The 27482-nt window shown below is 31.1% G+C and overlaps 1 protein-coding gene across 3 annotated transcripts in view; it reads right to left on the reverse strand.

The window, feature by feature from the left end:
- The window catches only part of LOC105146622 (transducin beta-like protein 2), a 62011-nt gene extending 38194 nt beyond the window's left edge, over positions 1-23817 (reverse strand). The window contains exons 1-2 of one of the 3 annotated variants that reach the window (XM_011057008.2): positions 20870-22532; positions 2999-3229 (exon numbers count right to left, since the gene is read on the reverse strand). In XM_011057008.2, coding sequence (XP_011055310.1) covers positions 2999-3229; positions 20870-21023 — 385 coding nt within the window. In that variant the 5' untranslated portion in view covers positions 21024-22532. Of the gene's footprint in view, positions 1-2998; positions 3230-20869 lie in introns of all 3 variants that reach the window. The other 2 variants (XM_087413753.1, XM_011057007.2) reach the window with 2 other exon arrangements.
- Positions 23818-27482: the final 3665 nt, after the last annotated feature.

A 27482-nucleotide genomic window follows, 5' to 3' on the forward strand; every position in this document is an offset into this window, starting at 1 on the left:
ATTATTATAAAAATGTAGTCACATAAATAACGATGTATAAAAAGTTTTTTGTTTCATAATTTTCGTTAATAAAGACATTGCTGGAATTGCTTAGGAATAAATTATCTTCCCGAAAGCTAATCTCCCAATTTTTATTTAGACTTTGTTCTTACAATACAAAAACGGCACAAATATTTCACGCCCACATGATCATGATACTTTCTTATGTAAAGTAATTTTATCTAGTAGTGTTAATATTCATGCCGGATTGTGCCTGACTAATCAAAACCGATTATCTTCATTTAATTAATTTATATTCATCATACGATACGTTATTTGCATTTTATTCACTGAAACGATGACATAAACGAGAAATGTGTAATAAACATGCATTCAAATATTACTTCATTCTTTTTACTTTTACGTAATCAAATCAAATTTTGCGTCAACCTATTAACCTTCAAGTATGTATTATAGGTAGCAACAGCACCCCACATAAAGTTATTTTAAAAATCTTGTATTCTGAAAAAGGAAAATTAAAAAATATTGTTCAGAAATCTTAAAATTTATTATTTTTATATTTCTCTGTCTCATAAAAATATAATAAAATAATGTAAATTTAACTTTGTACATATTATTAAAAATTATAAAGATAAAATTTGTTTGGGATAATCTGAGCATCCACTACTTAAAGATTAAATAAATTTTATGTCTAAAACGAAATCCCAATTTATTCGCGTGTCTGTCAACGTTAATTAGCTAATATTATTTAAATTATTTAGAACAATGGTCGGCATTAAATACAACTTTTGACCTGATTTTCATGTTAAATATTATACTTACTGTCACCTCTTTACCTTTCATGCTTTGACAATGAACTGTCAGACGACAATATCGCACGATTAAGGCGCATGATTAATGTATATGATTAAGACGTATGATATTCTGTCTTTAAGAGGCGATCCATACATATGAGATCGATTTCTATCAAATCATCGAAATTTATTCAGTACGATTGCTAAGGTCGCACCGGTCGCATGCTATATATTTATGCACAACTTACTATATGTCATATTTATGCACAAAATTGTTGAGCGGCAAGAAGAGGATGGTCGACGCGAAATATCGTGCAGAAAGTTCCAACGGTTAATTTAGAAAAAAATCAATTTAGAATTGTCAAAGAGCGAAACAAATCTCGCCAATAGGATTATGAAAGTTTTGTGTGCGCTTTGTCCCTTATCTTATCAAAGTTGACCGCTTTAGAAGATAGAAAATTACAACATGTATTATAAAAATAATGAAATTTTGCACACTGTATTTTGCATCAGTACGAAATTTTGCATACTGCATTTTGCAAATTTCGATGACCCACTGAAAACGTAATAATCTGTTTTCTCCCTGATGTGCCAGATGAAATCCATCTATCGCGATTTAACAAGATTAACATTCTTATCTAATAATGCCTAATCAATCTGATATCTGGGCATTTTTATTATATTTTCTCTACAATATGTTATTCACGATATTTGCAGAATTGTTTTCCTATTTACTTATTTAGCGGCATGGTATCTAACTCGAAACTTCATAATTTATTGCAAAATATATTTCGGCTATTTATATTGCCCAGACTTACAATTGTCAGTTCATATAGATAAAATGTTCATGTTTAATCTCTTACAAAACATCAGGATTATTAGATATTATCAATACATCAGTATTGATTAAAGATGCACAGTATTCTCTTGTAAACAGACTATTTGTTTACAAATAAAAAGAAATGGTCGAGCTAATTTGCAAAAAAAATTTTTTTTTATACGAGTGACATGTACACGAAGTTTAGACTTTATCGATTCTAAATTGCGGGAAGCTTGTGATGGAAAATGCGGCTTGCAAAATGGAAAATCAGCTAAGAAAGAAAGAAAGAGAAAGGCGATACTATGCCGCTAGTATCTACATACGAGCGAGTTATCTACATACACAATATGCATGAATAATTCCCGCGCGACATAACGTATAAAAAATACATTATCCGATTTGCAAGTTTAACCGATCAATTTATTGTGTCTTCGCGTCGTGTGGATCATTATATTATATTAACAGATCGAAATGTATTAAAAATAGAAAAAAGTTTTCTCCCGTTATAACGTAACTCTTATGGTAACACTTGTCCATAATTATGACCTTCCAAACACTGTAAATTATATGTAAAATTACAATTATAGCGGATAATTTTGGCATCTGCTATTAAAGGTATATATTTACACAATGAATTACGTACAATTTTTCTTAAACTATGTATTGATATGTATGAACAAAAATGCAATATGTGATATATTATCATTATGTTATATAATATTAGAAAAATTTATATATTTACATAGAAACTATAAAATATACAATTATTGCAAAAAAAATTTTCTATATAATATAAAGACATAATTTACATAATTAGAGGTAAAAGTACTAATTTTTGTAAAAATGTACAATTTTATACATTTCCATTACAAATTGTATAATTTTTACGCGTGTTATGTATGTAATTTTACATACTTATTTACAGTGTATATTAAAAATTTTTTACATTTAAACTTGTGATAATAATGTAATTTTTAGAATAATTAAATTAAATTAAAACATAAGTTCTTTGATAAAATCGCGAAACAATTATTATTATCAAATTAATAATATAAATAACAAAAATTATGAATTAAATTTTTATTAGCATTAGAAAAAAATCACGTAATAAAAAAAAATAAAATTTTATTATCTGTTTTTAAATCGAAAAACAACATTTGACATTTATCAACATTCAATATTCAAAAAACTAAAATTATTAATGTAAACTCTAAAAGTAAGATAAATTCTCTCGAAACGAATTCTTATTAGGTTTGAATGATGTCATAAACGACGCAAATAATTTTTTATAATATACTTCCATAGTATATTATATCACCGATTAGAGTTACGCAATCGAGGAGAGTAAATATTTCTTTTTATTAATTTTTTTTTTAGTACATACCATCGGCACAACTCGCGAGATATCTGCCATTGCTGGAAAAGTCCATGTCGTTTACCAGGCCAGTATGTCCCTTTAGCGTACCTATCATCCAAGGGTGAACTCGTTCTTGCTGGGCTTGACGTTTCTTATTGTTTTTCGCGCGTTTATTACCCTCGCGGGGCTGCATTGGTACTGGTGGTGGTGATGATATATACATGTGCGATGTTGGAACGGATTCATTACTGTAATACGCTATAACACATAAAATGCAACAAAGCGATTAATATTCTAAACGAGATTGAAACCCAAAATCTAAGCGAATGAATCTCGCAATTCGAAGTCGGAATCTCCGTCGGAATTTCCGTCGGAACTTCCAAGATCTATTTGAACTCTTCATACATGTGAAGCAAAAGCAAACAAAATATTATCTAAACATATTGGAATAATAAGCAATAAAAAATTATTTCAATAAAAAAAAATATGGTAATAATCTCCGCGGTTGTTGATGTATAAATTAAACATTCATTAGCGATAAAATATATAATTCATAAGCAATTAGAATATACTTATTAAACAAAGTTAAAAATAAAATGTAAACCCGCAGACGTTTCAAATCAGAATGAATCCTTTTCAATGAGATGATTAATAAAATTGAGTACAAACTGGAGTTCGTACTTGAGTTTGTACACTAATTATGTATTAAAGAAGACTTAAATGCAGCGTCAAAACGTATACGAATTTATATTTTACTTTTAATTTCATTTAGTAAGTATTAATTAGTAAATACATTATAATTGCGATTTGTATTTTATCGAATATATAATAATTTACACATTAATAAAGACGGAAGCTCACACAGGTATTTTATCTATTGGTTTTATTGTGGAGCCACAAATATTATTTTATTTAATTAATTAAAAAGCAATAAGATAGGAAACAAGACCGTTCATGTTAAATAACATTATTTTAAAATTCGAAGCGCCACTACGGTCTGAGTATTGAGATGTTGAACTAATATATATATTTTCAAACAAATGAATTAATTTCAGATATGTGCGTGTGTGTGATAATTATGTGCCGATATGGTTGTCGGCATTAAACGCAATTGATCTGAAATATTAATAATCCCCCCAAATTTCCCAAATTAATCTTAAAAAACTGTAATAAACTTATTGCGAAAAATATTGCCTCGGCCGGAAGTCGAATCCGGATCTCTTGCATTCCGTGCGAGCGTCCTGAGCCTTTAGACTATCGAGACCTTAGCAATAATTCTTCGCAATAACCAATATGTATAGAGATTTAATTAAAAAAAATATTTTTATTAAAAATAAAGTATGAGCCAGTAACACTAAATTATTGGGCGAAATAAACAGACGTTATAAAAACACCTATCAACTGCACTTATCAAACATCTGCAAATACGCAATACACGCACGCATTTTGAAAAAAAAAATATATACATATATATATATATACATATATATATATGTATATATTTTTTTTTACATATATATTTACATATATATTTTAAATAAATTCAGATTTTATGATAATTGAATGTTACTTAATCATTACTCGCTCGAATATTGAAATAAATACTTAGAATAGGGTTTATATCTTTTTTCACTCTACAGAGTATCCTGAAATTCACGAATCAAAATACTAAAAAAATTCTCAAAAATTAAATAAAAAAGTACTGTGTAAATTTTTAAGTAGTAGTTTTTTAAATATACGAGTTTAAATAAAATCAACAATTTATATTTAGATAGTATATTTTTATACAAGACACGAGTAAAATTAAAAAAATATATATAATAAAAAATAGTATATTTACTGTTATTGGCGTATGTATTATATGCGTCGAAGACATAATTCACTACATTCATATCCACAGGTACATATGGCACATCACGTACATCGGCAACTTTTTGTTCGAATTCAGGAATTTTGGTGCAATACCAAAATGGTGTAATGTTCGAAAACCGCGGATCCGTCGCGAGCACACTTGGAACTCCAAAATATAAAAAATGGTATGCGCCATGCTGACAAATGTATTCCATGTTTAATATACTCGCGTAATATACTCGACACTATCGAAATGTTCTGCTCGTGCTAATAGTTCTATTCGCTTTGAAATTCGGATAGAAACTAATTTCGAACTAATTTTAAACTTGCAGTTTTGTGAATCTATGGGCGGTCCTAAATAAGTCTATACCTAAGCTGAACCTATGGGCCTGAAAGGACAACCCTTGAAAAGTCAAGAGTGGTGCAAATTTTCTTTTCTTTAACCCCCCACTATCTGTTGCCGCTATCCTTCCACTGTATCATCGAAAGGTGAAAGAATTTGAAAAAAGTACGAGATTAGTAATGAAATTTCGACACTGTTAAAATATAAATGAAATAATAAAACGCATTTAATTACAGCCTTAATATTTAAAAAAAGACGAAGTTTATTTTATTATTGCTATTTATTTTATCATTGTTACAAGATTGAGTTGTGCTAATTAATAATTAAGTAATTCAAAAATCGTAAAAAATATAAAATGCAAAAATATAAAATGAGAAATAAAGTGTTTAAGATAAATGTTCACTTTAGGGAATGCTCTTTTGATAATATATGTTGTAATTTCTAAAAAAAATATGTTTAACATCTTATTTTCAATATTTAGGAAGAATATCATCTCTCTCATCATATCTCTCTTCTCTGTTTATTTAATGACTTTCAAAACAAGATCCCCATTTCCCTTCCTTCTTTTCTCATCTAGGCCATACAGATTCGCATGGACGAATCACAGGGCCTTGAATTTCAAAAGACCCAAGGATCCTATTTTCTTTGCAGGGAAAGCAGGTCTTATAATCCCTTCCTGTCTCAGGGCATAAGACTTTCTACATATGTGTATGTGTGTGAAAAGCGAGATCTACCCCACCTTTCCCAATACCGAAACAATCCTCCCGCAAAAGTTACGCCCCTAGGCAAAGGAAGAGGTGAACTTTGGTTCGTATGGAAAATCGTACAGGCTAGGCAGGGAGGGAGGTGAAGTGGATCTCATTTTGCTTAGAAAGATTGTAAAAAAAAAAATCTCGCTACAAATGCTTTGAAGCATTTGATGGACTAATTAGAAGAAAAAATTTTATAAACTGATCAATTAAAAAATGCTTCAAAGCGTTTACAGCATCGCGTTGATCGTACCCAAAGTCATATTTATCTAGTCGGTCTCCTTCCTAGAATCATCTAATTTCCATGTACAAAGCTGAGAAATAATTACGAACTTTGATTGTTAATAACTTTTTAACGAATACCGAGCGATGGCTAAAATCTGTTAGAAGTCACTCAGATCATGATTTTGATAACATCAAGATTAATATCATCAAAGAAGCATTCCTCAAAGTAAACATTTACCGTGTTGAATTGTTTTCAAAACATTTCTTGATTATGTCATAATTAATTAAATTCTTTTAATATCGCACAATAGCAACCAATGCTAATTGTGAGAATAATTCAATAGAATAAAGAAAAATTTTAAATATGATTTTTTTCCGCATTTTAATTAGCATAATACTTAGATATTGAATACAATTTTTAAAATTATCAAATGCGCATGAAATTCTAGATATTATATTTCAATTTTAAAAAATCTGCAAAACATATCATTATGCATTCATTAAATTTTTTTTATCGTCTTCATAACATGTTGATGTCTCGATAATATAACTGTATGTAATTACAACACGTCGCATACGTAAGCAAATAAATAAATGAATCATCTTAATTTCACCTACATTTATATTAAGAATAGTCATGGAGAAGAAGAATAGTCTGCTTCCGTTTTACAAAATATAAAAATATATAAATAAAAAGTATTTAAGCAGAAATATTATCGTATTATGCAGAAACAAAATGGAAAATTATTTAGAATATTTTAGATATGCATATGTCGCTATGCATCATCGATCATCAAATTTTATATATGCGATTACAACCGTATGAAATACATGTAGATATTCGTATAACAAATATTCGTATAATACATATTATTACTATCCATATAATAGATATAAAGTCACAAATAGAACAATAATAAAACTTCATTTAAAACTTAATATTTTTTCATCGGCATATTTATCAGATAATTCGTGCATAACGTAATACTTGACGCATATAATAGGAGTGGCATTAATTTGTTGATTGCGCGCAATGATAAGATTTTGCACGATCTACATGTTTTGCGATGTCCGCTGGATAAGTGTTCCAAGAATAAATTCTCGCCTTCGATGAAAACTTAAAAAAAAGTTGAATTATTTAAATGAAAGAAAAATATACGCGCGCGACGCAATTCATAATCTTGCAATTACACAAAAATATAAGCAGTCAAAAAATTATCTTTTTTTTTCTTTTTTCTTTAATATTTTCTTGCAAATAATTATGTGTAATTATGAAAAACATCATTCTGAATTATCTACGAAAATCACATGGAATTCTGGAAATTTCCATCGCAGGAATCTCGCAAACTTCTCATCGTACGGAAATCCTGCAAATTTTTCATCATATGGAATCCTGGAAATTTTTTATTACTTACGAAGACAAAAGTATTTTTATATTTTCACAGTTTCTTCATGCATTATTTATATATGCATTACTATATCCAATATGTATGAGACTGACATATCATTTCGTAGAAACTCATTAATTATTAAAAGTTCTAATTTTCTTTTCAATTTTTATATACTCTAAATTAACAAATAGTTTTAGCCATTAAAGTACAAAATATCTATGCCTAAACATCTAAAATACAACGCGTCATTTTGATTATAGATATTAAGCATATTCATTAAATTATTTTTATCATTAATTTAAATTGTTTATATTGAATAATTTAGAAATTAAAGTTCATATTATGAGAAAAGAGTTTACTCATTATTGATTAAAACAAAATCCTCATAATTTTATTGAAAGAATACACACATATGTGAATCTTTTAATTAGTAAATAATGTTCAAATAGTGCAGTCAGATAAGCACAAGAAAATTTGTTATCTAAATAATCAATGCACTTTCGACTTCGACTTAACTCTCGTGTTATCTTCTCCATTCCTTTCTTCTTGTTGCTTCCATCTTAATAATGAAACACTAAAACACATATGGCTACAGTTCGACATGCGATGTTTTGTTGCAGGTGCGACCGAAAAAATTTCGCCAATTTAGCAAAAGATACAATATCTTGAAATCGCATGCCTTAACCATATGTGTCCAGTAATGCTGACAGCAGAGACAAAAAGCATTTTTTCTAAAAAATATTTTCTCGTTGCAAGGACAACAACAAACTGTTACAAAGTCGATATGTTCGTAGAAAAGGACGGAAGTTTGCAAATACGCCCGCAAATACATGCGCAAATATTAAGAAATATACAGGATGCGTCAACCATTTATGACGTAGCAAAATATTCGGCTTTAGAATAGTTCAACAAAGGTTCCAGTATACCAGTGAGGAAGAGTCACTCGAAAGAATGCGAGGACCCCAGCAGTCATTGAAAGGGCTCAAGCGTTGATCTGGGATAATCCAGGACAATTGTTGTTTTGACGGATGTAGTAAAACCATGAATGGAAACTGTAGCGTCCGGAAGGCCATATGTTTTTTGCATGACGGTGCACTTGCTCATGAGTCATTCCAAATTAGCTCTCAGATAACGTCAATATGTTTTCGTCCAAGCACTTCTGGCTTTCCAGATTTAAATCCCTTGGACTGCTACTGTGGAGCATTAAACTCCTGTTACTGTGTGGTCACAAACAAGTCGGCACCCCAAATGTGACATCATTAAGGACCGCTATTGAGATAGCATTCGTCGGCATGGACAGAGCTACATTAGTGTGCGTACGGACGCTTCAGATCGAGAATAGAAACCATCATTCAAGCTAATAGGGAATATATTGAATAATTACAGGGATACTTTACAGGGATCCCCCAAGTGCCACGTAAAAGGATTTTTTGTAATATTTAATTTTTCATTAAAAATATTTTGTTTAAAGAAATTGTTCGATTTCTTCAGATTTTATTTTTCAACACGGCAGAATTGTTAGTCGAGCTAATCATTTTACTTTCACTTTTTAACTACATACGCAAACATTATGTGTTAAACAAATTCTCAAATAAAGAGTAAGTCTGCGCCAATATTTGCATTTGAAGATAAAAATTCGTGTATCGTATGAGTTGCATAAGTAATACATGTCCCTCAAAAATCTGTTTTGAAATTTCGGTATCTCAACTTCATTATATAAAAAAATTAGACGTTTCTCTTTGATGATTCTATTTACTAAACTAAACCACCTTAAGTTCGTGTAAAATATGTACATTAGTCATTTTGCTCCATTCACGTTCTCCGATAACAGTTGCAACATGTTTTTGAAAATAGTTTAAAAAGATTATTCAGTATTTGCCACTAATACTATCCTATTACATGCCATATTACCGGAAATTATCTCAATTCAGAATTTGAAAACTTTTAATTACATAGCGTTATTACTAACTCAATTTTAATTATATGAAATTATTTTAGTTTATCTCTTTTTTGTACTATTATGTAGAATGTAGAATGTTATCTCATTTGAAACATTTTTTAATGCGATGATAATTAAAAACAAAACTATATAAGCATATAGGAGTCAAGCGATGAGAATTATTATCCGATTATGTAACTCAACAATTAAATATCTCTGTAGCAAAAAATATTTTTCTAATTTTTCGTATTTTCATTTTTCATATTTCTTTTTACTTCTATTTCGAATAATAAACTTAACAATAATAGTAAGATCACACCCAGAGAAAAATTATGTTTAAATTAAAGACAGTTTCTTATCATTACTTTTATTTCTTAAATTAAAGAAATCGTTTCTTTTTTGTTGATTTTTTAAATTAAAGTGAAAATACCTTTGAAAAAAATAAATATTTACTTGATTTCAAGAGATGACGTTTAAAAGAAACTTTTCTTTATAGAAATTAAACGTATTACGTATAGCAATGCACAAAATTTCTTTGACAAACTTTTTTTTTAATCAAAGAAACTTTTCTCTGGATGCAATAACTCAAATCACTCAAGTAATAGATTATATTTCATATTAATTTTATTTTTTTTTCGATTATTTTCTCTCGAAATCGAATTTACAACATTCAGTGCTTACGATTTTTTCGAAAATAAAACAGAACATGTATTGTATTATATAACTATTTGGAATGCATTCTAATCGAAATTATTCTATTTTTCCTAGAAAACATAATAAAAATCTAAAGAATAATCGAACAATTCTGATCGAAGATACATTCCAAATAATTCCATAATACATGAAAACAGTAAGAAAAAACGTAAAGAAAATCCGCCCTCTCAATCCTTAACCAATATATCATAACATAAGTGTATCGTACACATATAAGCAGTCCTGCGATCGTAAATGATTATTCGTGTGATTATTCGTGTGATTATTCGCATGAACAAACGAGGACTTGTCTCGGAGGCAAGCAAGGTCGCGCTCCAAAATTTTAACAACGGGAATACATGCACTTATTCATTCCACGTGGTCCTTCCATTGCGTATGTCCCTGAGCGTTTCTCTTGCCGCCGCGCTATCAGATCCACGTGTACGCACGCGATACGTCCGCGTATACGCGTACGCAGTTTATTTATACCGTCGCACGCGATGCGCATGCCAGCATGCCGCCTGATCAGAGTGCGTTCCTTCCACCCTGCGATCCATCCCACGAGAGATCGACTCGACTTTGACAAATATACGTGCGCATGAAAGTCTGATAAATTGCTTACAAAATAATCCATAGACAATTATGCTCTCCAAAAAACATTCGGTACACATCTGCTAAAAGAAATTTTCTGCGCGAAGAAAAGATTTATGTGAAAGGTATTCACTAGTGTAGACACAACAAGTGAAATCCTATGTCATAAAATGACATAGATAAAAAAAAAACCATTCTTTTTCTCCTTTTCCTATTTTAAAAATATGTTTTAAAGAAATATTTTGTAGAAAAAAATGAGGATATAAATCTTTTCATGTTCAGAGTCTTTAAAAAGTCCTTAAGTAGCTTAAACTTTCTCGATTTTGAAGAAATTCTTTTTCTCTAATTGAACAAAATAACTGATTTTTTGTTCAAATTACATTTATCCCTTTAACGGATCTCTTACAATGGATCTTCAGAAAATATCTAAGAAGGTAGAGTTTGACTCGCACTCGCATTTTTATTTATTTTTCATTCACCTAATTTATATTGTATGTTCCTTTTTTTTATCATTGAGTTATTGATTCGAATTATTTTTTATTCAAACAGAAACTCTCGCAACCTGTCGAAATGTAGAAAAATCTATGAATATTACATTTTTTTTTAGAAACGACTCTATATATATATATATATATATATATATATATATATATATATACATATATATGTATGTATAAATAAAAGGATGAAAGTGATTAGACAAAATGAATATAATTCTTCCTAAAAGATACATGTCCAAAATATCGAAAAATTGAGTTACCCTCTCTTTCCATCTTAATATATAACCAATGTATAACCAATATGATACAAATTTAGACCAATGAAGATAAATCTAATTAAACAAGAGGAAGCTATTCAAAGCGCAGATCTTAGTTGTGTGATTTATGTGATTTATATATATTCTGATTCTGTAAATCGCGTGCCGAAATCTGTTTTGGTCTTAAAACGCATTTGTGAGCAAAATCTGAATAATAATATCACTTATTAAATTGTACAAGTAGTTAGTAATTTTTTAAATATTCAGTTATGTTTTAATAAGCATTTTTTATTATGTTCTAATAAGCATCTTTTTATAAGAATCAGAATTATTATTAATCGTCATATGTTAATGAAATTCTAAGAACTGCAAATAATTTATTGCGAAAAATATTATCTCGGCCATATAGAAGTAAAAAGATTTCATCGCGCGATATGCAGAATCAGGATGTATATAAATTCACACAAGAAATACCACTGAGATCCGCTTCGATCGAATAGACTCTCTCATTTAATTAGATTAATTTATAATACTGACAAGAGGTCTGCCACAACTGTTTTGAATCGATTCAATTCTCTTTGAAATATGTTGTTAAACATAAAAACCTAAGATATGTATTTTTTATATCGGTCCAATTAAAAATTTAAAGAATAAAATCCCTTAAAAAAAAATTAAGCTGATGCTTATATTTGATTCAAGCTAATTATCAACGAAACGGTGAGATACATAAAAAGTTTCAAACAAAACTTTTGATTTTTTATATACATAATAACTGTGTGTATATTTAGATTTTTCAAAAATCTAATATTTTAAAAATACTTTTATCCCCCCCCCCCCCATTAAGTTTGAAGGGTTGTTTTATCCCTTAAACATTTTAATGCAACTAGAATGCATTGTATTATAAATGATTAGGTATATTCTAAAAAAATTCTTAGTGAGACACACATGTCTCGCTGGTCACGAAAAGATTAAATTTCAAATTGATATAAAAAAATATATATTTTTCAAATTTTCATATTTCAAGAAGAATCGAATGGGTCCCAGATCGTTCTGTTTTGTGAGAGAAATAATAAGTTTTGTGGATCGACACAAAGCAGACACAATGTCACGACGTTATAAATTTTACCTGCTAAGCTAAAATACAATAACAAACAGACATTGACCGGAGATTTATGGCTACATTTGTATACAACAATAATCACTTTCATATTTTATGTTCCTTTTTCTTATCGGGTCAATAACTAATGAATAACTAATGAATAAATCAAAGAAAAAGAATTTATAACGATTTCAATCATTAAATAAAATATTTTTCTCATACAATACTATTTATTACTTGGATTTCCTTTCTAAATAATCTTTTCTGACTATTTAATCCTTTAATCCTTTAAAACATTAGAACTCTAGAAAAAAGAAATACTAGGAAATAGAATTCTCCGTTTTGAATCTCTGTTATTGAACCAATGACATGGAAAAGAATGAAATTGCTCTATTGTCACAAATATAGGTATTCTGATTGTAAAGCTTCCATAAATCTTCGAAACTGTTCAATAGCTTTAGCTTAGCTAGTGGAATTTGTATGTAGCAAAAATAAACAATGAAAATAATAGCTTATTTTCAGCTATTTATAAAGATTTTTCAAGAGTTCTCTTTTGTTCCATTTGTCTGACTACTTTCACCAATATTTTAGTCATTTTTCGCAGAAATTAACTTAACATCTAGATTCTTTGCAGATTCCGACAGGTCATATCTAACTACCCAGCATGATATCTTAGAGAAATGAGTTTGTTATAGCAACAAAAGAATGACAAATGTAATGGTGTGGTAAAAAAACGAATCAATCAATTATTATTGCGAATAATTTCTCATTATTCGTTAATGTAACAAATAATACACAATTTACAATGTAAATCAAAATAATCAGTATTGTTAGCAAATAAATGTCTATCGAAAAATAAGTTAAATTTTACATAAATTAATTGCTTCTATTACTAATAATTGGTTGGAATAGCAGACTAGCATCAATCATAACGAATTAAAATAATAATTTGTTGTCACGATATCTACAAATCATTTGTTAAAATACTGGTAGCTTTTAAATTAATAAAATCCTTTCTCTCAGTGTATAAAAAGATATTTCATTCCTGAGATGCGCAGTGTTAACCAATCAGAAAATAAATGCAAAAAGCAACACGAAGAAAAATAATTTTGCTATACGCAAAAGGATTGCAAAATTTAAGGGGGGATTCTGGTCTTAATGGTAAAAAAAAAATCGATTTTTTTAATTGTATTTTTCGCAAGTATTTGGATTGTAGAATAAATATGTAAAAGAATTTTTGCGGATTCGCAATGATTATAAAAATATAGAACCTGAAATGTAGAGCACGCTCTGCCCTTCGCTCAGGAGCAGATAATAAAGCATTGTATATTTCGGAAAAGATCAATGACCGCAACTCATTGTCAAAGATGAAAGAGCGGTTCTGTAGGAAAAGGAAAAAAGTGCCCTTTGTGGTCCTGGAATAGCAGATTGATTATAAGTAATATTATTCGAGTGTTATCTCTACGTAACCACACTGAGAAAAAAATGCTGTTGATTCAATTAAATTCTATATTATGGGCTGTCACTAACATAAGTGATTAATTCATATTTTTATTGACATAAAGACCTTGAAATAATAATTATTGAAATAATAATTTATGCCTTCAATAAAAATATACATAAATCACTTATATTAGTGACAGCTCGTAATATAGACTTTAATTGAATCAACAAAATTTTTTTCTCAGTGCAGTAATCTCGTTTTTCTCGAAATATTTTCTTAACTGGTAATCATGATTTTTCAATATCTATTTAACCAATTGCGCTCAAATTTTGCATACATCTTTTTAGCGCATATATAGTTCTCGTCTGAACTATAATAAAGTCTACAATAAAATGTTTATTTTTAAAACTACAATAAAATGTTTATTTTTATTTATTTTTTTACAACACTTTAAAGATAAAAAAATTCGAAAAATCGGAAAATATAATTTATATAATTTTTAAAATAACGCCATTTTTTTCTTTCTAATATTTTTTTTTTATCATAGATCAAATGATAGACAAACTCATATGCTTTAAGAATCTCTTTAGTCTTTTTGTTTCAGATGAACAGAACAACCGCAATCATGGTCACCGTGTAGCGCCTTATTTTTTTCGTAATCTTGCATAAACTATTATATAAGATTTATTTCTTACAATACAAAAATTCTAAAAGATACTTAAAATATGTAGGAAAAACCCTGATTTGAATAGACCTTACGAATTTTTCAGAAAAAATTCGTAAATATAGCTTAAAAATCAAACTTCCAAATCAGAATCCTCTCTTAATCGTCAAATTTGTTGTTTATAGTATATTTGATAAATATTTTGCATTTGTTGTAAGTAATTTGCAATCCCTATATTTATAAATGGAATTTGCCGTTAATGATATAAGATTAGCGTTCATAGGAAATTTTTTATTTTCGTAAATAAGGTCTCTCCCACGATCTGTTAGATTTGCAAACAGATCAAATAGACGATAGATAAACAGCTAATCAAAATTTAGCCTCAAATGTAGCAATCTCATCATTATTACGCGCAACAAATATATATATTCTTACATCATAGCTACGAGATTCTCCTTACTTCGCCCTTTAATTCGAACGACGAATATCAGATGCGAGATGATATTCAAGAAACTCAATAAAATTGTAATACTAGAATTCATTTTAGTAATATATGAAGCAGTTTCATAATCGCGACGTGACTGCCTTAGTTATGAGGCAGATAATAATTTAAACACCTGTTGCAAGTGCATATGGACAGAAAAGTTTGCTTGTACATTCTGTGAATATCAAAGCGTGTATAATTATAACGTGATAAAAAAAACGGTCACATAATTAAACGGAAAGATGAGTATACTAGAATTAATATGCATATATATTATACATTAAATATAAGATTATAAGATCATTTCTTGCACGCGCAATTGTTACTTAGAATTTTACATATTTCCTAAAATTCGTACTTTTATATATACACACACGCGCGCGCGCGCGCGCGCGCGCGTGTGTGTGTGTGTGTGTGTGTGTGTGTGTGTGTGTGTGTGTGCGTGCGCGTACGTACGTGTGTGCGTCTTTTGCTTCATTTTTATTCACAGAATTCTCTAAAATATCGCATATTTTATATGTTGCAAATAAAAATTAATCCAAAAGGATATACTAATAAACTACAGAAATCACATCGAATAAAAATCCATAAATGCAAATTTCGAGTAAACTCCTTTTCAAAAAATAATTTTAAAAATCATAAAAGAATTTGCATATTTTTAAATTGTTTTAATATAACAAAATTCTTTATTCCTATATTATCTAGAATCTAGAATATAAAATTTATCTAATTCCTATAAAGCTAGACCCTATTATTTAAAAAAAAATTTAATTTTTTCTGTATAGATTTCTGATAGGTAGTTCCGAAGTTCTTGATAGTTTTAAGAAATAATCTCTAAAATTATATGAAATCTTAAAAAATTATTTAAAAAATGGAGCGCGCGCGCGCGCTATCTATAGAACCTATATAAATGGAACCTACATCTTTGAATCGCATTTTTTTGTCCTTAATGATCAGAATTATTTTTTCTAAAACTATCAAAAACTCTACAACTGTGTGTATGTGTGTGTGTGTGTGTGTGTACGTATCGAAAATATATATAACACTCTGAAAAACTTAATTTTTTAAATAATTAGGAGCTAACTTCACAGAGGTTGAAATCTAAAATGTTCAAAATAAAGTAATAATTTAAATATTTTACTGTATTTGATGTTTTATGTCTCTCGCTGAGAAACACATATATATTCTCTCTCTCTCTTTCTCTCTCTCTCTCTCTCTCTCTCTCTCTCTCTCTCTCTCATCGTCTTTATTTTTTCCCCTTTTTTAACTTTCAACGATTCAATACACACGTGACAGACAGTTTTTCTTTATTCTTGAAGAAATGAAAGAAATCGTCTCAAAGCAATATATCATCTCTTCTCTTTTTCTCTACATACTTCACATTTGTCAAATTACGACGTAGAAAATTCTTTATTACATATCGTTTTATTTGCGAAATAATTATCGAGCTATTTCACTCGCGAATATCATTTGTGTAACAGCCGTTCGAACGATAAATCAAAATAAGAAATGCGTAGACGATGAATGACGCATGTCGTTTGATGTGCAACGTTCAAGGACAGGGGTCAATAATCCACGGCCCGTGGACTTTTATATGAATAAAGAACACGCCATTTACATAAACAAAAAAGTCATGAAAATTTAATTCCTGCCTTATTAAATGTATATGTATATGAATACCTAATATCCTTTATTTTTTAAGACTGCGAAGCCAAAAAACGTTTAATCTGACTTTAAAAGTTCGCCAAATCCTTTTCAAAATGTTCATCTACATTTTCGCGCCTATATAGAAATCTTTAAGTTTTTTTTCATTTGTTTCAATAATTCTTAATAATACTATAAACAAATGAATGCAAAATTCTAGTTAATATTAATCCCACTATAATTAGTTATTGTGCTAAATTGTTGTTATTGTGCCAAAAGTTTTACCAATAGAGTTCTGTATCTTTGACGTAACGTTTCATTCATAATTTCGAAGAAAATTTGATCATTTGAAAACTTTTGATAATTGTAACTTTTTAGCACCGATTTAACTCTTTCATTCCTGCATTATTTATGAAAATAGATACTAGATAGATACCTGGTTGTTTTTTTTAATAATACTTTATTTATCGAGAAGTTTTTAAATACAATGTGTGTAATATATGTATGTATAGATCCATTTATACAAAACTAAAGAAATTATGATATTCACAAATAATGAGATAAAATATAAACTACAGATGGTGATTATTTTATTTCATAACTTTAATTGTAATACGATTATAACGGAGCAAGGTAGAGAATTACTTTCGAGATTTACATTTGAAGATATACGGTTATTATAAATATAGGTTTAAAAATATTATACTTCATAAATTAATAATACTTTTAAACACAGTTAGTTATTTTTATAATTATTACCTATACTAAAAAAGTATTCTCCAAATAAATCACTATTAAACTAAAATAATTAAACTGACTGATTTTGAGCTAGCTAAAATAAATCTCTATTAAACTGGAGTAATTAAGTTGACTTAAGCTAACTAAAATATTCAGAATCTCATTAAAGAAGCAACGCGAAAAAGCTTTAGCAAAATTTCGATCTTTTCGAAGAAGATCAAAACATAAAGAAGTGTCTTTCATTACAATAAGTCTAAAATTGTAAGGGAATAAAATTGTAAGGCAAAGATGCAATAAATTTCTGCACGCGTGTTGCGAGTTTGATAGCTGTTTTATTTTTGGATTTGGATCGTAGGTTTCGAAGTGTACATGCATCTTTGCGTCATTTCTAAATGTCACTTTAAATGCCTGGTGACATTACCAGCTATTACTGTGCTAGCGGGTGTCGGTGCATAGGTACGTGTAAACGCATCTACGATAATCATTCTTCTGCTCGCAATCGTCCACGTGCAACATCGTCACGCGAATTTCACGTAAACGCTAACGGGATCAACACCTCGTCTAGTGCACGCGGCTAACGGAAACCGTGATCGCCACGCATTTATCGAAACGCGAAGATTTCGTGGGATAGTGCTTCTACGATCTATCGCGGCTTCATTTTTATAAAATAAAAGAATCACAGATGAGGAGATAAACGGGACACGCACTGAATCGTAGCTAACGGGAAACTCGCAGAGCGAACCGGTGCGTCCATTCGTTCGATTTCTGAGAAAACTTTATTGGAAAAAAAAACTTTATCATTCGACAACACAAGAACGTCGAGCAATTTCTTATTTATTTTTCTTTAATTCCTTTTTATAAGAAGATATTTGTTCTCCTCATAAAAAAATTTAAAAAGCCTTTTAACAAGCTTACCACAAATTCCTAAAACTCCATTATCCTAAAATTCTATGCCTTTTCTCTGATTTTCAGACACATGATTTTGTTCCGATATTTTCAATAGTATTTCGAAATTTTTTATAGTTTCGCTCTGATTTGGAAACCATCAAATATTTTGTTGAAAGAGCAATTTAACATAGCAATGTAAATTACTATTAATACTGCTGACATACTTGACAATTGTTAAGTAGAACGTGATGTATACATATTAAATTTCTATAAAGCCAAGAATTTTAATTCTTCAGAAAATTTTGTAAAATAATCCGACTCTTTTTCCTGATTTTCCTGACCGTTTTCAATTTCCCTGATATTTCCCTGATTTCCTTGATATTCGGTTTTGTAGTATAACTCTAATGCGTTCTTTCATTGTGACAGGATTAGACTCGTATTCAGTCTTTGTTATACGTTGTCTGTCATGATGAAAATTGCAAAATGGTAGAGGACTTTTTTTCTCAATTTAGTCTATTCTGCCCCTATGCGAAAGATTTATCATTATTTTTCGAACACCCTATATATATTAGGTTGGAACAAAATTTCATAACGCTATTTCATTTGTATTATATTCATTTATATTCTACATGTTTTTAAAAAACTTTGGCAAATATAACATTCGATAGAGCAAAGTTTCAGTTTAAAAAAATCTGTTTTTTAAAGTTGTACAATGATTTTTAATGAATTACGAGCAAAGAATGTATTAGATGTACAGTCCCTGCAAAAAAAATTAAATTTGGAAATATGTTTAATATATTTACACTTTAAATAAACTATATATATATAAAAATATTGTGTGAATAAGATCATGTTTAATAACACATTTTTATAATTTATTAATTTTATTTGTTATTATTCTTATTGTTAAAGATTAAAATTTAAAAAATGATAAAAAAACTTACATTTTTCTTTTATAAGTACTTTAAATATTCAAAATAATTTATGCAAAGTTTCATTGTAATTCACTGATTAGTTGTAAAGATAGAACGAATAAATATTTTATTTACTGAACAACTAGTTGCATGCATCGCAATGTAACTCTACGTAAATAATCTTGAATACATAATGTACTTATATTAAAAAAATTGAGATTTTTATCATTTTTTTTGTAATACATTTCTATATATTTTTATTAGGACATAAATTTAAAAAAATACTACTATTTATTAAAATAATTTATGATCTAGATAGTAAACCGTTACCAAATTTGTCATATTATTTTTGAACATGATTTAAAATAATTTATAATTTTTTCATAATTTTGTTAACATTTTGAAAATATGTATAAAACACACACACATCCTTAAAGTCGAAATACTTCTTTTATCCACGATAACGAAAACTCTTAAGAATATTTTTAAAAAACCGATTTTGTAGGGAAAACTTTAAACTTTAGTTAGAGAGTCAAACATTTTCACAAGATCTCTTGAATACGTGACAGATCCGAATTTCATGACAGAAAATTGTTGGAGATTCCACAATCATCTCTTTTCCCTCAGCGATAAATAATGTATTGAATCAATATGTATTGAAAAACTTGCCCAAGAACTAAGATGTAAATTAAAAATATTAATTTGACGCAAGTTGTTTTCCTTTTAAGAGACACTCGACATAAATATCGTTATTATCTTTGTTATTCATTGAATGCTAAGAAGGTTAGAACGACGTTCGTGTTTTCTAAAAAAAACACAAACATAAGTATGCAACTTGTTTACGATCAACAAAGGAAAGGTCTGAGAATAATCATCAAAACACCTGAATATGTATCGGGATGCCACGTGACTCATATCTGTTTTCGTTTCTCTTTTATTATCCTACTTTTTTCTTTCATCTTTTTCGCTACAATCATAATCTTTCCACTCGAAACTTCTTACTACGAATTTTATGTTCGAGTAAAAATTTACAATTCTATTTCTCAAAGAGAGAGAGAGAGAGAGAGAGAGAGAGAGAGAGGCCAAAGACAGAAAATATCAAATTGGGAAATTTGCTCCGAGACGACGGGGACTTAAAAACGTGCGCAATTAAAACGCGTCGAAATTGGCGCGAGAAGTCGCTCGTCTTCGAATGCTCCGATGTGCAGAAGGAAGAAACGTGGCCGACGAACCAGACCAGGTCATGAGCGTGTCGCGCGCCGCCAGTGTGTAAGGCATTTAATAACAGGCCGGTTTTTCGCTCGATCCGGCCGCCGGCGCGAAGTGTCGCACGCGCGCGCGCGTATGTGTGTGTGTGTGTGTGTGTGTGTGTGTGTGTGTGTGTGTGTGTGTGTGTGTGTGTGTGCGTGTGTGTGTGTGTGCGTGCGGCACGCGGATAAGCCGCAGACGCCGCGGTAGGACGGACTTTGAGAATGGATGCTTACTTTTCTTCGAGTCCTGGCGGGAACGCGATCGCCGGCTTACAGCGTAGCAGATCACGAGGACGATTCCACCGGCGATCAACGTGGCGAGCAGCATCATCAGGCCGGGCACGCTCGCGCTCTCCAGCACGTTAGTCGGACACGTCGTGTTCTCCATCTTCGGCCGCGTGCGAGACGGTTTGATTCAGCCGGCACTTGTCGTCGCGAGCCACACGCGTTGACATACAACGGAACGGCACACACCCTCGCACACGCAGTTAACGCGGAGCACATGCGCGCGAGCGCGCACGTGTGTTGGCTCTCAACTGGGAAAAGCCACGGAAAAGCCCTCCGATACGAGGGACACCACGCGACACAACGGACTCACGGATCTGCGGCGACCGCCAAAACCAATGAAATCAGCGGGAGGGTATGCGTATATGTGTGTGCGTATTGTTATCCCGCATTCGCCAGTCCTCATGTACAGACGTACATGCAGCGTGTGCGCGCCCGGCGTGTACGGCGTAAGCGTCGTAAAAGCGGCTGTGCGTTCCAAAAGACCACGTTACATGAGCAACGGGCCGACGCGACGGCCGTAGAGCGTACGTTTCGTAGATCGTCAAATTGTCGAGTGACTGCGCGCAATCGCTTTCCTCGCGGAGTACTCCGCGCGCAGATATCACGTGATCGACAGAATCACGAAGCACGAGTCGCGGAGTAAACGTGACTCTCGCCGTGAAAGTTTCAACCGATTAAGTTTGTTTTCTCCTCGAGTATTACGAATCACCGAATATAATCGCTCGGCGATTAAAAAAACCGATCGCACGGCGACGGTTCTTCCCTCTTTTTCGTTTTCTTTTTTTTTCCTTTTTTTTTCTTTTTACTGTCGTGTTTCTCTTTTTCGTTTTTGACGCACGTTTCGTTTTAACTCGCCGTTATTGTCAATTCAAACGCGTCTGAACGTTGTCGCTATTAACGCGTTTGAACATTGCTGTGATTAACGCGTCTGAACGTTACCGTGATTAACGGGTTTGAACGTAGTCGCTTATCGTTCGCGCGGGAAATTTCGAAGTCCCGCTCCGCGCCTTCTCGTGTCTTGGCACGGCACGCGCGATACAAAATACGATACGTACATATCACTCGAGGTCCGTGTGGCAATTTAAGCACGCGCGATCGCATCCTCCACCGTCGGGGTCCACTCGTCCGCACGGCCGTGACTCTCGTTCGATTGCGCCGGTAGCCCGATTATCATCCGCACGTGCACGCGCATCGACGGGGTCCACGCTGTCTCGTTGTGGCGTCGCGTTGATATAAGAGGAGCCATCGACCACTATTCCACGGCGCGGCCCCGTTAAATGGTACCATTCGATCCTTTCGTTACCGTTTGTATATAAAAATCCTCGTGTCTTCTCATTCACTTCACGTCGTATCTATTCTGACATTTCCCGATGTCCCCTTCCCACGTATCGTGTCGTCGTGTCGTAAAAGTAGTTAAAAGGCGGATCGCGACTTACATAAGCGCGACAGTGGCAGCGACGAAGACGATGATGCGCGCACGGACTCGGGCCGTATAATAAACCGCAGTCCGCGGGACGGTGACGCGAAGCGACGGTGACGCTCCTCTCCTCCCGCGAAACGACTTGGCTCGTATTTGTCACGGCGAGTCATCGTGCGCCAGTATATACCGTTTCGTGGAACCGCGTCTCCCGAAGCGCGCCGACCCCTACCGCGTCGTCCTCGTCTTTTCTCCTTCTCTATTCTCATGCGTGACGACAGATCGCGACGCACGACCCGACCGCGACGTCCGCGACACTCGGAATTAATGAAATCAACAAAATCACTGAGCTCATGTCAAATACACCGAACACAGTTAGTTCATTGGCCATATTACTTCTAATTTAAAGAGTTAGAATCATAATAGAGTCAAAATGACGTCGAAATTGCAAAATAATTGTTTTATTAGTTAAGATACGTTTTGACGTTATCGTGAATAGTTCTTGGAATTTATACAAACAGAACTCAAGTCACTAAGCATGACTTCAAAATAACATCAAAATTATCTCAAGATAACTTGAAAAAAAAGTTGCTTTTCTGTTAATTAAGATTCATTTTAATAGTATTTTGATGTTATCGTTAATTGTTCTATTTGAAGTTCATACAAACAGAACATATCAACATCAAAATAACGTTCCATAAAATGGTTCCAAGATGTTTACTAAAAATTAGTTCTCAATTAGTTAAGATTTATTTTAACGTTATATCATGATGTGTTTTATTTAGAGATTTATGCAGAATTAATCATTAAAATGACTCCAAAATGATCACTACAAAATTATAGTCTGATTCACGCTCACAATTTTCGTAAACATCATTTGTTCTTGTTAAAGATTTGGTAAACAACAATGAAATAATTCCAAGAGTATTGTGAGCGTAAATCGGACCGAGCCTAAAAGTCACTTTTCAGTAATTTACGATTCATTTTAACCTTGATTTTAACGTCATTTTGACATTGTTTTATCGTGAGTTGTTCTGCTTGAGCAAACATCTCTTTTAAATGAAAAGAAAGAAAGAATTATAAGACTGTATTTATAAATGATTTTTATATTTGAGTCTTGATTACATCTTTAGATATCAGAAATCAATCACAGAGCAGTATTAACATTTTAAGACATTACTTGAGACGATATAAAAATAAGAACGAAATAAGAACGGATTATGAACGACCTGAAGAATCGGAATTATTCGAAGAATCGATCAATGAAGCTCTATTTCCGCATTTTGAGACGTGACTGTCATATATTAATTACCAACCATTTATATAATTACGATAAAATATGTCTACAGTAAGAGCAAAAAATATTCGTACAAGGAAATTTTTTATAAAAAAAGTCTTATTTGTAGAAAGTAAACATTAATTAACAATTTTATACAATAAATACATTCTGTTCTAATATGTTTATGAATACATTCTGTTTTAACATATTTAAACGAGCTTCGCATATATTTCTGATTTTAGAAGCTAAATTTCTTGACGAATACTTTTTGAGCATCGAAATAATACAATTTTTAATTTTCGTTTTTTTTTTCAGATGATATATTTTCTATAATTAATATCTTTTTGGTATATATAATTTTAAGAAATGTACAGTCGATTTTATCCTTTAAATAAATTATTAATTACCTAGCAAGAAATAATCGTCAGTTAAACGTCGAATCGATGTCAAATTGGTGTTGAAATCATTGATATTGATTCGATATCAGTTCGATGACTCATTTCTCGCTTAATAATATTTTTAAAAAATAAAACTTTTAAACAAAATATTTTCTCTGTACAAATACTTTTTGCACTCACTATATATGCATCTATAAATATATAATTAGCGTTCAGTTCGAGGTTTAATTCCGAGCATGTTTTGAAATAGAAACTTTAATCACTACAAAAATACACATTTCTTTTCTCAACGTTTAATAATCAAAACCTGGTTTGAGATGACGAAGCGATCTTCGCGTTTGAGGCGACGACTATCACGTGTCGGTCACAGCGATTCATAATTACGATAAATTATATATCTATGTGTCAATAAACATTGTCCAGTTTATTACGAACGTGCAGTTTTGACACTGAAACTTTGATTGCTACAAAAGTGAATATGTTTTTTTTAACGTTTGCAGTAGGTTACGTTACGACTAGAAACATTTATAATCCTAAGCAGCATAAAAAGTTATGATGTTAAAATAGCGTCAAAATAACTTCAAAATAATTATTAAAAGTCTTTTTAAGATCAGACAGGATTCATTTTAATATCATTTTGACGTTATCATGATCTGTTATTCTGTTTGAGATAACTTAAACATGTGTCTATAAAACTGTCGAGGCCTCTAAAGAGCACTCTCTCCACAAAAATCTGAATTTGAAAATCTAATTTTAGATAGCAAATCTCGATTTAATTTAAATTTACCTATATACATATAGAGACTCTAATAAAGAATCTGAATATGAAACAGCCAGTTTTGATTGGTTTGCCATGTTTTATCAATTCCTGAAAGAGAAAATGTGTTAAGAAAAAGGTAGGACAAAAAGAGAAAGAAGTAGTGAATATATGTTCTCTTCTTTTTCGCATAATTTTACTAAAACTAAAGGTTTATATGCTAAAGGCGTGAATAGTTCGAATTTAAATCAAATTGAATCCACTCAATTAGTTTTCAAATCCGAGAACTTTTTTTTTCGAATAAGTTCAAAATTTTGAATCATCGGTGATTCAATTTCGAATCAATCGCTTATTTTATTTGCTTCATTTCTGCACGATTCTCGAAAATTGAAAATTTTTTTCATGTCTATTTAAAAAATCTGGAACGTTATTGAAAATACCTTATTATTTTCAAATTACTTTTAATATAAATCCGGAAAAATTTGATGCGAATTGGATTCATTTTTAAATAAAATGATTCGATTCCCAGGTAGCATCTATTCATATACATTTCATATTTTCTAAACGTATTCAATATTCTACAAACGTTTAAGAAACGTATAGAAACCAACTTGTGCTACCTGAATTTGGTTCGATAAATATTCGATTCGATTCATTTTCGAACATATATTATCAAAGATTCGATTTAATTTGATTTGACCTCACAAATATATGATTCGCAAATATATGATTCAGCTCTGCTGCATATAAAATGTCCTCTTTTAGAGAATGTCTAATATAAACTGGGAGAGAGCGTTTTTTTCTCGCGTGGCAATTATTAACCACCTCGTTTTATTCTCATAATCGGTAGTTCTCATAATTATGTTACCTCGTTATCACAAACACATAACGGCTTGGATTAACAATGCAGCTTCCAGTCGGAAGCGTTATCTTCTTGGAAATAAACTTTATTCGCAAAAAAGAAAAAAATCAATTTATCGGCTTTTTTTCTTGAATTCACGTCAATCCTGTCCAAATGTCACAGGTTTTCCGTTTCATTCCGAGAAGATTCACCACGTCATGCAAACTGATAAACGGCCTAAAAACAATACGCATCATCATCTTACGTCGCTTTAGCATGACAAAACTTTACGATATTTTTACGTGGCGCAGCATGAAGACGCAGCGGAAGCTTTCCATGAAAAACACGATTGTCCTTCGATCCAGTGTTTTTTTTTCCTTGCTCGCGAATTTCTATGCGCATGTAAGACACATATCGTAATAAAAAAAAGATTATGAAACGCATTACGTCCATGGATTAAATAATTATCCATTTTACTAATTTTATATAAGATGAACATTCGGGAAAATTTCTTATTCTTGATAAATGGAAGCTATAGAATGATCGTTATCCTCCCATAAAGATACGAAATGAATATCTTGATCGAAAATTTTGTTATTTGTCTGTATACTATGTTTATATTTATACATTGAAATGGTGAATTTTAATAAATATTTGTTTGATTAGTTAAATTTAATTATCCTTTATATACATATCCTTTTATATACTATAACAATGTAAGTAAATGTTTATTTAATATTATTCAAAGAAATATGTATTAAGATTTAGTAAACTTTTTTTCAATGTATTGTATTATTATAGACTTAGGTCTCAATGAGCAGCATTATGCTGATACTTCATCCTTTGCAGCTTTCTCTAATTTATTTTTTAATGTATGTATACTCATACTTCTTTTGTCACTTACGCTTTTTAAAATAAAGACTATTATTATTTTAAATGCTGATAAATCGATCTTTAACCATTTGCGTTTAACATTCTCAGATAGCAAGCTGACGTCATTTATCGTCATTTTGACGTCGAAATGATGTCAGCTTAGGAATGTTAAACACGGACGATCAAAAATAAACGTTCGATTCAGCGTTCAAAATAATAATAATCTGTATTGGTATCTTCACTTAAATCGATATAATTATCAGACCACTTTTTGCTCGCCGTGCAAACTATCTATTGTAAGTGGATGGTGGAAAGACGAAAATACGAATATAATAATATCGATTTGTTTCGATCGAAGATTTTAAACGGCGACAAACCGAGCGTTCAACATTTGATTCGGTATAATTATCCGTTTTCCACTCGACGTGCAGACAATCTATCGTAAAATGGTTTCGGAGTGGCCACGGCAGGATGCATTAAATATCCAATCCGTTATTCGCCCCGTTACTTTTCTCTATTTCAAACGCCTTCGTCCTCGATTCTCGACTCTCACGTTCGAGCTCGAGCACCGTGTCAGCAACGGGTACCGTAGAAGTAAAACGATAGATAGGGGGATAATTGTAGATGCAAAACATCTCACAAAAGCATAATGGTCGACAGAATTAATAAAGTTAATGATGAAATTATTATTTCTATTTCAAGTGTCAGTAATCAGACTGGCCGATTTGGCTGCGCTGATATCATTTCTCGTGCAAGAAATAATAAAAATTGCGACGACGACTTTGATCAAGTCCAGCTAACTTAATGGAGTGAATGAATTATTAAGCAATTAATATCAACAATGTTTTATTAATAATTAATTGTTTGATAATTGGTTGACAAATTAGATTAGGAAAGTTTACGAATATATAATTTATATTTATAATCGGAGATTTGTAAGCATGATAATTGTAAGCAATTTTATTTCAGTTAAATTCGTCGCCGATAGAGTTGG

This window comes from Acromyrmex echinatior, chromosome 1 (assembly GCF_024713525.1).
Source record: "Acromyrmex echinatior isolate Ae372 chromosome 1, ASM2471352v2, whole genome shotgun sequence".
NCBI lineage: Eukaryota > Metazoa > Arthropoda > Insecta > Hymenoptera > Formicidae > Acromyrmex > Acromyrmex echinatior.